Below are 16,622 nucleotides of genomic sequence, written 5' to 3'. Positions count from 1 at the left end.
TTATCACACATGAAGGCTGCAGCCATATGTCATTCGGAAAATGCAAATATGGCTGCTTTGACAAGTGGTTTTCGGAATACTGCTAGCTTTAATGAGCCCAAAATATTGACTAACTAGTGTAGAAGCCCGTTTACATGGGTCAAAGTGCAGGTGTACATTAACACAGTGGGACTTATATCCTAAGGCAACAGCTCCCTCTATCTGTGACAACAGGCGAAGCTACTTTATCATTCAAACATACAGGGACAAGCATACATCTGGCCTTTTATTATATTGTCAGATTAGATTAGATGAGGAAGAAAAGATCCTATTGTTCTGGGTGAAACGCCTTTGTTGCAGTCCATTTTGGAGGAGTTTCCACATCTGGCAAATCTTCCCTGCAACCTTGATGATAATGAGTCTCCACTGAAACCCATGATTGAGCTTCCTACATCAACAAAAGGAAGACGTGACGGGAAGAGAGCTGTGCGAGGAACAGTGAATTGCAGGTGCAGAAAACATAGTAAGGGCCATAATTCCAGGAAATAATCCAAACTGAAATTTCTAGGTGCGCTATCTTTACCTAGTTCTGATGAGGGGCATGTACGTATTGTAGGTTCTAACAAGGCAACAGGCTATTTAAAAAGAATGTTAAGAAATTACAGAAGGCCTTGCCCGGTGTCAAGACCAATTGTAATAATTTTCCAGAAGAATCAGGAGTAGCCTGTCAAGCTGAGCTTTATACTCCACTGAGTATAGGTGCAGTCAATTCCAGTGATAATAATAACTTGGAGGAATCTTCCAAAACAGGTCACAAAGAAATCATCAAGGAAGCATCGTTTTTTGTCATTTCCATTGCTGAACTGCAAGGAAGGAGCACAGGCCCCCGAAACATACTGAACAGTGTGTCGATCCAATGTGGAGATCCTTTGAAAGATCTTGTGATACAGAGCAACGTACCTTGCAATAGTACTATGGCAATTAACACAAATATCGTCTGCGAAAAGAATATCTTAGGGAGAGAACATTCTGGGGGTCCCAAGCGGGAGATGTAACCAGTTTGTAATGGATTGTGTTTTTTCAGGTGAAGATGACTTTATTATGAACAGAAGCACTATTTAGACATTCCAGCATGATATCCCGGCTTTCAGAATGATCACAACCATGGACATATCAAAGTGGAGCTGATCTCGGATAGCTGAACGGACATATCTGTAATTGCTATTCCCTCGTATTTGGTACAGAATCACTTGCTAACTTACATTGATAAACCGTGGTATAGGGGTACTGATTTGAGTCGCTATAGTGAAAATAGAATTGCCCCCAGGAATACTGAGGTCACCGCAGGTTCTGAACCACATAGTAAATCCTGAGATTCCCTCATCAAATTCACCAGGGCCTGGCAATTGGATTTGGGTCCCCGAGGTATCAGCACTCAATAAACCAGAGTCTCATTTGGAAAGGTAAGGTTTTTAGTGCTGCTTGAGGCTTTAAGCATTTAACTTGTGAAGAAAACACCATTTCGAGGCAGGTGAAATAGACTTAATTCATCAATCGTTTTTGACAGAAAAAATGTCATTAGACGGTTTCACTGTATGTCAGCAAATGGCATTGAAAATCAGAACAGGTACGCAAAACTGCGCCCTATCAATTGATTCTTTACTTTCACTTCCATCATGCATTCAGACTGTGTGAGTTGGTACCCACTGTGACTTATTATATTCACGGGTAGTATAGCTCAGTGGCAACGCACTCTTAGAAACCTCTTTCGGTATTAAGCGTGTTATAATAAACAATTATAATTATAATGACAGAGAAATGACCCAGGATGTCTTACTTGAGTGTCCAGAATCCATCCTTACTCGACATCAGAGTTTGGATGATATGAGCTATGTGGGGCTAGACGGCGATTTTAGTTTGAACTGCCTCATTGAGGATCCACAACTGAATAACCCACTTGATGTTAGGGGAAAGAAATGGGCTATTTTTCTTAGGCAATGGAATCTGGCCCCCTTAAATGGCAGCATGGTGGGAGACACAGCAGGGCGAACAGACCTCGAGGATTGATTACATTTTTTGTCTTTGGGGCTGTTTCAAGGATGTATATTATCTGATACAGAAACCTCACTATAAACCCTTCTCAATACTAATCTAGAGTGGGTATGGGAAGACACATTAGGGAGGTAAGAAAGTGTGAGCAGAGTACTTTCTGTATTTCTGGTGTTTGGGGTGGGGTAAGGAAGGTGGCAAGAACAAAGCTGGTCCTGGTATTGAGGAGTTTGGATGTGTGTGTCACGTGGAAAGGGGGGGGTAGCAGGAAACAAATTATATCAACCCATGTTGTCTATGCTTCCTTTGTGTCTCTCTTTCAGCCCTCTGCACAGCCGGTCTGTGGAGATTATTCACAAGGTGGGAAGCGCAGGGAGCATACACAGCATAACATTGTAAATGGGGAGCTATCAACAGTGGGATGTATTCCAGCTCAGACTACTGAGTGACACCATGGAAAACACAAACTTTCCTTTCGTTGTCTATGGTGTCACCTGGAAGCTCTCAGTGGAATACATCTTCGTGGTTGATAGCTACTCAGCTATAATGTGCTATGTGTTTTTGCTTCTGTATTCAATTGTTCTGTTGGATCTTTGTCATTTTAGGGGTAGGAATATTGTGAGAGGGAAGTTGCTATTCATTGATCTGATGCTGGAGATGTATTCATATATGCCTGTCAGTAGTTGGTATTTTAGCCACGTTCTTCCTCTTGTCCCCAGGATTCAGGTGACGAAGCAATCTGACAATTCTACATTCTATGGCATAAAGCTGTGCAAGCTGGCTAGGTTGGTGAGAGTCACATCTGTGTCAGTAAATGAAAGATAAGACCGACTTGATTGCTTCTTTGAAATTAGGGATAGATCTCAATTCTGCAGAAATGAGTGTGAATTAAATAGTTGGAGCAGGACAGAAGGGCTACAATTATATTCTATTATGGCAGGGCCCCCCAGTGCCCTCCCTCATTAACCCTTAAACTGCTATCATTGACATTGAAAAAGGGATTACTGTGGGCCTTGGTGAAGACAGGTTGCACAGAAAGCACACAGCTTTCAGGAAGATGTCAAACTGTTGGGTCACTGTAGAGAAATACATATGTGTTCTTGATGTCTATAGCATCAGCGTGGACCCCTCGGTAGAAGATGCTCCTGCTCTGGGAACCCAGTTCGTAACTATTTACAGGTGTTCCGCCTTGTTTTCTATTTGGTGCGCTTCTCCACTTGCTCACCTTCACACGTCTTTTCTACAGCTTGTTAGAACTACGCTGGGTATGAAATATACTAGTGTAACAATACAATGCCGTGCAATACGCAATATATTTTCAAGTTCAATTTTTTTATTAGGATTAGGGAGTCGTTATGCCCATAGACCATTCCATATAAAGTAATTTTCAAAAGCACATGTTGGGTATTTCTTGTTTTGTTATACAACCAATTTTATAGGCAGAAAGATTATTCAAATTGTAGCTCTTACCGCTAAGCCAGGAAAGCCTTCACCTTTTGATCCTACTGTTCCAGGTGGTCCGGGAACTCCCTGAGTCCCCTGTGTAAAATAATAATTGAGTGGCACTGTTAGTATATGATTGTACAATGAATAGTTAATTTTTCAAAGAAGACATCTATAATTCAGCGCAGTATAAACATTTGAAGTATGAATTTACTCATAAGGGTTATATTGTACCAAGCTGTGGCAAGTTTGAGGGTGTGTCTTTGGGAGTTCGTAAATCAAATCTGAGGAGTTATAACAACATAAACCACCCCTTTAATTCAGTTTGAGATTACACTGACCCCCTTTTTTCCGATGGGTGGTTTGCCGAAAAACTTAATTAAATTATTTTGGGGAAGTTCCCCAATAAGACCCCCATAATTTTTTTTATTTTTTATTTCTCTTAACCCCTAACACTTTATTTACCCTTTCCAACACCCCAAAAAATGTTGATGATAATTTTCGGCACAACTCCCGCGCCAAAACACCCGTCGCCAAAAGGACACAATACCGTATTAACATCGTTTTTGAAAGGATTATCTATGCTGCCTACCTCCTCCATTCATCTCCCTCTGTTATTTCTTCAACCCTATTGCAGAGGCTTTGCACCTCAACAGATTTTGTTTACATAGCTGCAAAGCTGTTTTAAGAGTAGTATAGTGCTTCAGGATGTGACCCAGACTTGTACAAGCCGTATGACTCCATGGCTGAAAGCTCACATTGGCTGCTGTGGTTTCAGCTTATTCTGGGTTAACCATTCTCAAAAGATCATCCCTGGTATACCTTGTGAACCAAGAAACAATCTTTTTGCGACTAACCTTATTATAGTAATGTTAGTGATGTTGGGCCCACAATTGCAGATTTGCCCGACAGATAAGGAGATTATTACTTCAGTTATATGCTGGAAGATAAGAACTAAATCAGGGTTTGGCAATGATCCACCATCAAACGCCAAGGGAGGTCACCATCTTAAAATGGTTAATCAAGCAGAGTTTGGTTTAATGAGCTGGGAAGACACACGCAAATCACAGTTGGTGTGTGGAGGGAAGAAGAGGATATGACAGGAGGTCTCGTTACCAACCCTTTATTAAATGGTAAACCACTGGATGACCATCCTAGACCAATTAAAAAAGAAATGAAAACCATTTCCTAATGGCACTATGTGTTCCCTCCTGAAGGTAGGATATACGTCTACATATAGTAAAACTACATGATCTCTATCAGACACTATTTCATTAATAAATACCAGAAAAGGGCCTGTCATTTCTGGTTGTTATTTCACAAAGCATAGAGGATTTGGGATTGGGGAACAATAAAGATTACCCCTGCTAATAGCGCGACAGTCTTGATTCTATTAAAGACTATGAGCCGAGCATTATGCTTCATCTTCAATGTATTCCTGTCTCCAGCAGTTTCAATGGTTATAGGTGATAGGATCTAAAACAAAAGTATCAAATGTCTTTTTTTCGACACAAAAGGGACCAAAAAAAGGGTCGATTTTTTTTTTATGGGGGTTCCCCCCAACCCCCAAACCCCCGTTTTCTTTTTTAAAAAAGTTTTTTTTGCATACCAAACAAAAAAAATATAGAAATAAATAAATAAAAAAGCCTTCAACCTTTTTTTCCGGTCCTTTTGGATTAGAAAAAAAAGGGCATTCGATCCTTTTTTTCGATCCTTTGGCTTGACACTGTTTCAACAACAAATAATTTGTTTGTAACTTCCCACGTGTTTCCGACTCCCTAACATGCTCTTTATGTTCTTTCATTAGGTAATGATCAGAAGAACAGCTGAGCCAGGTTATTGAGAAACAGGAGCTGTTTGAGGCAAGGCCGCCAGTTTTGATGAGGAGAGTTCGCAGGACAGCACAGTGAAAGGACAGAAACTATGTTTGGACTAGCTCAGAGTTCAGCTCAAATTGGAGTGCAGTTAAGAGCATTAAAGAAGAGGAAGAGAACAAGAAATGGAAGGACTAGGAACACGTGGTCAGGACATTGGGACTACAGTTGGCCTGGAACTAAGGGAATTGAGTTTTTTGGTTTAAAAAAAAAAGGGTTTCCCACATAAAAAAAAGTTATGTTTTGTTCAAACTGCTGGAGACAGGAATAAATTGAAGATGAATCATAATGCTCACCTCTGTCTTGACATAGAATTTGAAATATGACAACTTGTCATATTTGTCTGCTATATTGTAGATCTCATATTCAGTGAAAAAATGTTGTTAAATGGACGTTATGGTTACAAATAAAACCGAAAAACCTCCGAAATTCGCCAGTTATGGTAAGCTAAGCAACCATAACTCGCACCACCACAGTGCACTGCTAAAACTAACACCCAGAACATCATAGATGACATCACAAATACCATTGATGACATCACTGATGGACAGTTTGGAACTGCATTTTCTACTGATCTAGGAACTTTCAGGCGCAAAATGTAACCTTGCACAGCTCCTAAACCTAAACTTACTCATTTTCTACTAACAATCTAGTACAAAGCACAAACTTGGACAGATATTAGCAAAACTGCTATTTCTCTTAAAAATGGCATCAGCTATTGCCATCCCTCCTCCCCAAGAGCCACCACCACCACCAAGTGGAGGACCTACACAACAAGAAAAGCACAGTACTTCCAAAGACAATGAAGATAACCAAGAACATGAGGTAGAGGAAGTGCCTAACTCTAGTACCCAGAGAGAATCGTGGGCGTGGCAGTTCTTTAACACTGTTGGGATGTACCAAAAGCTAAAGCTACCAAAGTGAAATTCACAACTTTGTACTCAGTTGCAGACTACCTGTACAGTACTCCTACAGGACCACTTTCATGCACCGCCACACCAAATCCAACCACCGCAATGCTCTCAGAAAGGTTGTTCCTTTCTTAGTAAGTAGTAGGCTGTGTTCCTCCACCTCATCTTCCTCAACCAATACTGTAACCACACAGCCTACTTCTGTGGGACACAAAATTCCACCAGCTACCTTGCAAGCAATAAAAGAGGCTGTTGATCCATATCTTTCAAAGACAACATTTCTCTGTATATACTGCCACACACCACTCTGCAGGACGAAGCAATTTCGAAATGGTTTGGAAGCTGTAATCACGGAGCATGAGAAACAATGCACCCTACTATAGAAGTAACACACACGAAAAATCTTCGAACATCTCCCCCTGCCCAGCTGCCCCTCTATATTAGTGCTTAGTGCCTCTTGCCTCATTTCGCTCCCCTTACGTTCTAATGCAAAACAAAAATGCATCAAACAATAACAAAAAGAAGGTTACTTTAGGAACCACCTTTCACAGTTAAAAAATAGAAAAACATAATAATCTTATAGACTCCATCTACTTTACATTTCTCAGTAAAGTACATAGACTCAATAAGATTTTCCAACATTTTCATTAGCATTTTGTGTTATGCTAATGGGAATAATGTGGCGTTCATTCGCCGTTCCAGGAACTGGAACGGTGGATAACAGCCCGGCAGCACAAGTTATCGGCTCAAGCGAAGCAAAGGCGGATAATGAGGGCTCCGGTTGTTATCTCCCGTTCCAGCCCCTGCAATGGGGGATGAAGGTCATTAGCACCCCAGGTTCCCAAAGCGGTAACCCGGGGTGCTAAAGGCGAGGAGAGAACCGTACGACCATATTACCATTAGCACAATCTTTTTTCCCTTTCAAACCTATCCCACTTTCGAATAACTTTACCACATACCACATAGCCGGTCCCAGGTGGCCATGGCCACTTTAACCCCATTTGTCGTCCCTTGTGGTCATGGCCAGTAGCCAGATTGTTTGGGTCATGACCTTATGCCATGATCCAGACAATCTGCCCACTGCCCATGGCCACAAGCTATACCTCAGTCACCAAAAGTATATCACTAGTTTTTATACGTATATTATGACACTTGTCAAAAAATAAAACACAGGCACATTTGCAAAACCATGTTTTAAGGTCCCTTGCCAATGCTCCTTACATGTGTTTGCTGGAAATCCGCCCATGTTTTATTTTGTCAAAAGTGGCAAAATATATGTACATACAATAGTCATATAATTTGCCCCCACTTTACAAAATCCATCCAGATAAACATTCAATGTTGGGTCTATAATCTTTCTGGAAACTTTGGTCCACATTCGTCAAACTGCAACAAAGTTATAAGCCATTTAAAAATGTTGAGAGTCCTCTCTAATTTAGCCCCACTTGACAAACTCCCACCAAACTTAATAAACACATTTATTTCTAGATCTAAAATGTTTTTGCAAACTTTTGTGTAGATTCGTCAAATGGCACCACATTTATAAGCCTTTAGAATATTTTGGGACCCCACCTCTAATGTTGCCCCCTCTTGATAGAATCCCACCAAAATTTGCAAAACCATTCAGAATCAGGTCTAGAATAGAATTCCAAAATGCAGTTTCATTGAGTGGCGCCAAAGTTATAAATCATCCAAAAACTGATTTTCACCAACCCTGTAATGCAGAAATAGGCATAGATTTTCCTGAACATCTGGAGTGTTCACGAACATCACAGGACTATACCGGACTTCGGGAATGAAACCTGCCTGTTTTTTGGCTTCTTACACCATATTCCATCCCATCCTCATCACCCCTCATCACCTCCCCAGAGATTGTTTAATAAGTTTGACAAGTGCTATGTTGTGCTTTTTTAATATGTTTTTACTCCAATGTCCGCGGACAGCGGTGGCTGTCCGAGAATCCAACATGGTAGGAGTTTCTAAAAATCTGACGCACTTCACGCTTTTCACCATCCAATCAGTGGGCGCGTCCGATATCTGCGGACATCACATCGCCCTCTAGGCCAATCAGTGCCCATCCATGGACTGAACAGGGAAGTGGGTCTGCGGACCAAACCCAGATATCACTATTTTTTTTACCTGCTTTTAGGCCATTTTAAAGAAAACTACTGGACAGATTAACAGCAAATTTACAAAAGCACACTTTCGGGACCCAGTCACCAGTCCTGCCGCAAATTTGATTAAAATCCGTCCAGCGGTTTTTGCTATAGGCGTGAGCAAAATTCTTTTTCCATTGTGTCTATGGAAAGAAAATATATGTTTGTGACCCCCCCTCTAACCTTGCCCCCCCCTTATTGAAACCTCACCAAACTTACCAAAGAACTTCAAGAGGGACTATATACTTTGTTTTGCAAAGTTTGGTAAGGATTCGTACAGAGGGAGCAAAGTTATAAGTCGCCCAGAAAGTGCTCTTCCTATGAGTTGAGTAACATAACCATAACTACAGGGCCGCTACCCCAGGCCCTGTAATATCTGCTATAGTGTCATAAGCCATGGCGTTTCATCTGCTAAACGCCCATTTTTACTCTAGGCATTTTGGCACTTACCATTGTTATTTGGCTGGCTTTTTCACTACATACAGAACACCAAATCCCAAGGTTCCTGGCACTTTTTAAAGTCACCATTCCTTATGCATTATCCTACCTTGGTGTGCTCCCCGCCTCGTGGAAGCCTGAGAAAAGGAAGTCATAACAAACACTGACAATTCCACAGTGCTCCTCAATGAGTGGCTGGATCTGCCACAGTCTGCCTTTCCTGGCACTAAATCCCTGGACATTTATGCTCTCTGGGATGCGGTGTGTGACATTACATTGTTGTGTTCCATATATATATGTGTCTGGCCATTTTGTCGATCTGGGATTGTACGTTATCGATTCTTCTGGATTCATGTGTGCTGCCTCCTGCAACTACGTGAAGTGAGGAGACTGTCCTACTTTTCCCTGTGTTACCGCCCTTGCCCAGCCTGGGTCTGGTCACTTGCAGACTTTCTATGTTCTTTTCGTCAGCTAGCAACTAATATCAGGTGCTTATTCCTGGACTCCCAACAGGAAGGCAACACGCACTTAGATTTACAGCAGTACGATACCCTCTCTGAGGTATTATTCAGTTGCAGGGATGACATTTAAGATGTGCCTTGGGGAACTAGTGAATGTTTTTGTCCAGTGTTATTTACCTGCCTATTGGTTTCCCTGTTTCAGCCAGGGCGCGAACCTTGCTGCATTCCTCCGCCTTGTCATTTGACCACAAAGCTTGAGAGTGTTTCATCCTTCCCTTGCTGTGCTGTCGGGAGGAAAGTTGTAGGGACCTTGCAAGACTACGTAGTCTTGTGAGACCTCCTTCGCGACCTGGCAAGAGCCGGCAGAGCGTGCCAGCACTGATTATCAAGGCACCAATGCTCCGGAACAGATCGTGCTCCCGGCGCTCCTCCTGATTAGAGACCAAAGACTGCTTCAGGACTGCATTGCAGCTTAGGACACCCTGTCCTGCATTTATTACCAAGTTTGTCCATAGACATTAAAGGAACCTTGGTCAGTGTTACCTACTGATTGTTACCACAGCAAAAAAAGTTGTTTAATCCAGTTGACTCACCCTTGATTAATACACAACAAAAGTCTTACTGCCTTCCTAGGGGACTCACTCACTTGATGCTACCAGGCCTGGCAAATACTACAAGATAACCTAAGTAAAAACAGGGGAACAGGACCCCGGTGTCATAAGGTGGAAAAGGAATAATGCTAGCAAAAACCATGAATACCAGTGTCTCAGGTGAAATTGAGAATCTGTGTGTATTATTCTCATCGCGTGTTTAATTGTGTGTTTTTTTTGTTAACAGAATTGTTTCTACTCCTGCTCCTTATCGTGGGTAGTCCCTCAACCCTGACTATTTTTTTTTTCACCTCCACCCTCGGCATCCATACCTACTGCTACTACACAGAAATATTTAGTTCTAGCCTTACTATGCATCGATACATTTTTGTCACTTTTTGGTTTGTACTGCTAGGTGTTGCTGGCAACTCCTACAAGCCAAAACATTTGCATTGGAGTATAGATAGGGAGAAATGGCATATGAGGAGGGACACACTGCCTGTAGGTGTTGTTTGGTAATTTGCCCACCCATTGACTGCCCATGACCATGCTAGTCCCTATGGCCATTCCCACCCTGTTCTTGCCCCTCCCTGCCCAAAACACCTCCTCTGTGGAACTCTCTGAGCTTTCTTTAATGATGCCTTACCATCAAACTATGTGCTTAAAGTGTCAGTGTTTTTTCAAAGCAGTCTTCTGAGAGTGAATGACGTAATTGGTTTTGCAAACCCACTTCTGTTGTAATAAAAGTGTCTTAACCAGGTCTGCCTTCAGCCACTTGATTTATAAGCAGTCTGAGTGTCCTCCACTGCAGTCCTTTTAAAAACAAGCATAGCTAAACCCAACAGTTTTGGCTTGTCTATATGTATTAGGCATCTGCCAACCACTGCTACTAAATGCCCAGGCACTCACACCATTTTTAAGCTGCTACCATCACTGGCCAGTTAATACCACTGAGGCTTTGCCTGGCAAGTACCTTTTCCATGTGGACACAAAAGCCCAAGCTGTTGGCATTGCCAATGCTTGTTTATCTACTAATCAAAATGTGACCTTCGGTTTTATGGGAGGTTTTGCACTTTTACAGCCAACTGTTTTCAATTATCGTGGGTAAATCGGATAATGAAGAGAGAACAAGCACCATGCACTCAACTTCGATAACCTGAGCATTTTCTGCTTCTGGGAAAGGTGTGGGTCAAATAGATGCTCCAGTTGGAACAAAAGCAAAATAATGGGGACTATTTGATGATCTCAAAGGCCATTTTATGGCTGCATTGTGAAACAGCACAATAGATGATGAGAAGACGGGGATAATGTGCAAAAGAGCTGTGCTCAACACCTTATCAGTAGATTAATCAAAAACACAAGGAATGCTGAGACGATGGAAAACAATGTCTAGGAAAGGCAATTGATGGAAGTCTAATGAAGCTAGGTGTTTCTATTTCACCTTCATTCTGTCAGCTCTCTTGAACTTTGAATCGACACCTCATCCGAGACCTTGACTCCTGCATTGATCTGAACCTGTTGACCCACATTTGTCACATACATAATTGATTAGCTGAGTAATTCAATGGTAGCCTGCATATATACAGTGGGTAAATTCAGTCCCACGACATAAGTGAACTGCCCCTGCCCAAGTTGGGCTAAAAGGTGCAGACACATGAAAAATCATTGTTGTCGGCCAAATGGCCAGAATTTATTTTGGAACTATCAAGAATCTGAATGTTGTTTTCAGAAAAAGGAAAAATAAAAATTAAACGTGTCCTGTATTCGGGAGACAAGCCCGAAAACCTGAGGCTACTTTCCATTACATGTGAAAGATACCCAGAAGTGCAGCCTTGCTACAACCGAGCTGCCATGGAGAAATGGGTGCATTCTGCAGCGTGGAAATTAACATGTACAGATGATATTCCATTGTCAGAGCCATTCCTATATAATTTATAATATAAAGATGGAAAATGATGGCGTGGTTCAGGAGAAAAACATATTTTTTGTATTTAATTTATTGGTGCATGTCACATGCAGAAAAATGCAGAAGACAAAAGCATAATGTATTTGCTGTTCATAGAAAAAGAGCTAAGAGCTGAGCTAAGCCCAGTCACCTTCCCCTCCTCCACCCCCGGACGAGATTCAAAGGCCAAGCCCAGCTCATCTTCCCCATAAACTTACCAGACACATCTGAGAATTCCTTTGAAGCTCACAGAGCCAGGAAGGGAACATAGATTGTGCCTGGGCAGCAGTTTTAGTGGGGTGAGATGACTGCCACTGAGTAAATCAAACTGCAGATAATGGATTGTGAACTCTGAATAATACTCACAATTCAATTCAATTTTGCAGTGAGGTCTTGAGCTGATGGCAATTGACATGTTACAGGACAATGTCACATGAGTCATGGGGCGTAGTTATCCCATTTGCTCAAGGAAGATAATCAACCCTGGGAGGAAGAATGCTAAGAGTTTTATTGCAGGCTATGTCAACAGTGGGAGATAACCAGGCCTGAACACAGATCATGGGACTAAAAATATTCTAGATAATTGAAGCGAAAAATATGTATGTAATTCATACGATGCCATAGGTTATATGGAGAATCATATTTTTTCCATTCATTTGGGAACCGTGACACTTACAGCCATTGGTCAAATATTCCAGAGAAGCTTATGAAGAGCCGGATCTGTTCATATGACGTCCCTTCAACCATGGGAACCAGAGTTAATAGCTAAAATGAGATTACAGCTTCCCAGAATAAATCACGGATAGGTGATTTGGGAATATGGTAGTTTATTGAATCAAATTCGTGTCTATAATATCTCATGGTGCTAATTTTTATACTTTTTGAAGAAATCACAAAAATCTGCAATTCACACCTGCAACCACATGCTGACATGAGACACAGTGCCATGCAACCAGCACACTCAGACCAATTCAGAAATATATAGTTTGAAACACTTATCTGTAATTTGAAGAAAAGTGTCATGTTGAAGATTGTGACTTCCGTATTTGAAGTTGTTCAGAAATGCCATTTCAAATGGGTGGAGCCGTAACTCCCTGAAATGGAGCCTATTGACTAACGGAACCAATCAGAGGGAAGGGGGTACACCTAACCCACGGGGAAAAACAAAGAGCTGGCCAATCAGGAGAATCACCCAATAAGATGGCATATTATGATGTAGACATTTTTATGGGTGTGGTTCAGAGATTTTAAAACCAGACGCACAGAGGAAAAAGAAAAAAAGGATTCTGCCTGGAAATGAACATCACATCAGATGAGAAGAAAAAGAAATGATTTGACACTGGGAATTGAGCAGAAGGAGAGGATCAGAGAGGGACTGCTGGAGATCCGCATTTGCAGGGGAGACAGAAGGAGGTGGATGAGACCAGGAGAACATTGAACTAAAATCTGGAGAGATCAGGAGAGGCAGAGGGAGAAGGGCTTTTGGATTGCCAGCCATCACCAGGTCTCATTGCTTACAATGAGATGACCCAGGATTGTGGCTGACTACCTGCTGACTGCTGCAGTGTAAAACCCAGAGGAATTCGAGCTGAGCAAACTTGTCCAACAGAACAAGGTAAAGAACGTGGATGCGAAATCTCTAGTCCCTCTCCCAGCGCTGATAATGATATAGTCGTTAAAGTAATTGGGGATAAACTACTAACTTTTTTGCCAACCCAGAAATCCCCTAAAGGGAAGGGGTCCATTTAAAAAAAAAAACATGGAACCCTGTACAAAATCAGAGGCGATGCTAAATCATAACTGAACGTCTGAGTTTGTGCTGGGCAGAAAAGTGTCTTTCGGGTTAAACAAATTGAAATTACTTATTTAAATGCACACTCTCTACTGAGAGTGAGAAAGGGGCTTTGAATTGAAGCAACATTTTTCGCTGCATAGTGGAACAGGAAATGGGCTCAATATATTGAGAAAAGTATTTAATTAAATAATGTTGGGCGAGTACATTGCTAGAAATGAAGTGTGTGCAAGGAGGACAGAAATAAAGAGCACTGCACATCTAAAAAAAATGATTAACCAACAGAAGAGTACTATGGGCCTCATTACGACCCAGGCCGTAAGTTACCGCCTGGGTCGTACCTTTACCACCATGGCGTAAACTACGTTTACGCCATGGTGGTTGGCGGACTTACCGCCCCATTCCGAGGTTGGCGGGGCGGTAAGTCCCCATTAACCCATTTACCCTTCCCCATTCCCATTTTTGCCCCATAGGGCATAATGGGAGTGGGGAAGGCGTTAATTACGCCACCGTAAATTACGGTGGCGTAATTAACAACAAGGTCTCTTAGCGCCATGGATTTTAACACCTGCTAAAAGCAGGTGTTAAATCCTCCATGGCGCTAAGGGACCTCGGAATCAGGCGGTAAGGGTCGGCGCTGTTTACGCCGCCGTAAACCCCTTACCGCCTGGGTCGTAATGAGTCCCTAGGTGTATTTAAGTCAAGCCAATTACAAAATACCTTGCCCGATACAATTGTCCTATCATGTTCGATGGTGCTGCATGGATTATGATTATTATTATTATTATATTTGGGGGAATTTTCTGAGTGACCCAATAATCTTATGTTTTCTCCAGACCTGGGTTTCTCTTTACAAGTGACCAGGGGGAATTTGAGATAAAAAAAAAATGCAAACTGCACCTGTTGTTGTGTCTTAGATATTTTGTGAATTTTTGTTACCAAAGGTGAATGTAGTTCAACTTGTTGCTATTGAGGTTTTGACAGAAGGAAAGTTGTTGTGCCACAGAGTAAGGTGGCGTGCCTTGTGATGATTATTGTGCAGTGTTGACTTTTTTCCATTGATTAATAAATATATATTCTTTCTACACACCGGCCTGATTCTTGGCATACCTATTGCGAAGGGGTGAGGCATAGTAGTGGTGTGATATTTGTCCGGGGCAGAGCCAGTCTGAATCTGGTTAACTGGTGGGGCGCTTTTGATTGAGGGGAGGGAAGGAATTCCCTGCATTAATGGTTGCCCTATAAATATATTGCACAATATCTTACATTGATAAATCCTGGATCCCAATATGGTGTTGTTTTTTAACTAAATCCCAAACTATAATGTGAACTTTCATCATGGCAGTGGAGGCCAGGGCTGTAAGCAAAGAAGGTACGGAACTCCCTCAGCCTAAAAGCTGATGAAGCCAAGTCAGCTCTCTGCCAAAGTCCCAGCAAGGCATTCCTTTCAGAAAACGTTTACCCACAGCTCTTTACTGTGATACGAGCAGCCAAGTCCCTTGACCTAATTAAAATGCATTTATCACACCACATAGATGGGACTTTGCTTGTTCGTACCAGTGAGTTCCGAACATTAGGTTGACACACAATCATCTTTGAGAGATTGTATTGAAAGGGCATTTGGTATTTTAGCCTTGTGGCAACAAAAAGGAGCCTGGATTGCGAGCAGAATACAACTGTGGCAATCACACTACTAAGGTGGAGTAACCTTTTGTCACCCCACAAGGAAAAGAAAGGCACGCTGCGGTACTGCATTTGCTAAGCTCCTTTGGCAAGGCCTCAAGTCTAGGGGAGGAATGTTTGCAAATGATAAGTTAACTTCTCCTATGCACTATAATCAATGTGTGCAAAACAATCTACTTGAAGTACGGTAGCACATACGTACTAACTGGGGAAGTTGGGTTTGGTTTGGGTTTCAGCAAACACGCAGATTACATTCCAGGAGCATTTGCAGGCTGGGTTTGACGATGGCGGTTGAAGATCCAAGAACCATCTGGCAATGATACTGACTTCATTCAAGGCGGGTGCATCCTTCTTTCCAGTCAGTCAGCACCAGCTACCACCTGACACATGGTTCACATACTCTAGCATTGATACCCGAGTAACAACTGTTTGAATCTGAAGACCATTCTTCTCTGTTAGAAATCAGCTGTGTCCAGATCCCACATGGGAGCCCTGTCCTCAATTTTATCATACAAGTACAACCGTAACATTTCCCCAAGGGCACTACATTTGCTTTGCACTTGCTAGATATTCTGCAAGGCCAGCTCGGGGCCATATGCGTTTGATGTCACCTCACCGTGTAGGACACCAAAATTGTGGAAACTGATAGAGTTCTACCTTTCACATTAGCATTACATTCCTGCGCTTCATCAATTGTAGAGTACATAATATGTTTGCACTACCACTTCTGATTGTGTCCTCTTTGGCATTATCAATATTCCATCTGACAAGAGCAGCAGGCACCCGAAGCAACCACTGCTGTCACCTGTACCTTTTTCACCAGATTCCCCCAAAGCAGATGCCTCATTGCCAATGGTAGCAGTGTACTGGTGTGCATGGCTGTTGTGGTAATTGTAATTTTTCCCCAAAAAATTGTCACTTCTTCTTCTTACATCCTTCTTAGGTTCATACTATTCCCACAATAACATCTAAAGCATAAATACATAAATAAATAAATGTTTGAATACATGTCCATGAATAAGAGTTAAGAGTCTTGCACACATGTCAACGTATGGCTGCGATGCATACACCTTTTGTTGAATCTGGTTCCTGGACATTTTGGGAGCAGGTAGGAGAACTCTTCTGAAGGGAAGCAGTGTGGCAGGTTCCCACTTGTAGGAAGCGGGCAGAATGTTTGAAGTGAGGTGGGACCAATGTTGGGTGGCCAAGCCAAGGAATGCAGAGTAGGTATTCGGGTAGATAATCTAATTATTTTCTGTATTAGGACAGAGACTTGTATTACTCAACCAGTCTTGGATGTG

General features: G+C 42.0%; 1 protein-coding gene across 3 annotated transcripts in view; it reads right to left on the bottom strand.

Annotated features, from left to right (window-relative positions):
* COL28A1 (collagen type XXVIII alpha 1 chain) overlaps positions 1–16,622 on the bottom strand; it is a 1,696,952-nt gene that overhangs the window by 706,137 nt on the left and 974,193 nt on the right. For all 3 annotated transcript variants that reach the window (XM_069648530.1, XM_069648529.1, XM_069648528.1), the window contains exon 24: positions 3,499–3,567. In XM_069648530.1, the coding sequence (XP_069504631.1) occupies positions 3,499–3,567 (69 nt within the window). The remainder of the gene's footprint in view (positions 1–3,498; positions 3,568–16,622) is intronic.

Source organism: Ambystoma mexicanum, chromosome 2q (assembly GCF_040938575.1).
Source record: "Ambystoma mexicanum isolate Mex_15411 chromosome 2q, UKY_AmexF1_1, whole genome shotgun sequence".
NCBI lineage: Eukaryota > Metazoa > Chordata > Amphibia > Caudata > Ambystomatidae > Ambystoma > Ambystoma mexicanum.
Note: the sequence above shows the minus strand (reverse complement) of the source record. Positions and strands in the feature narration are given on the sequence as shown.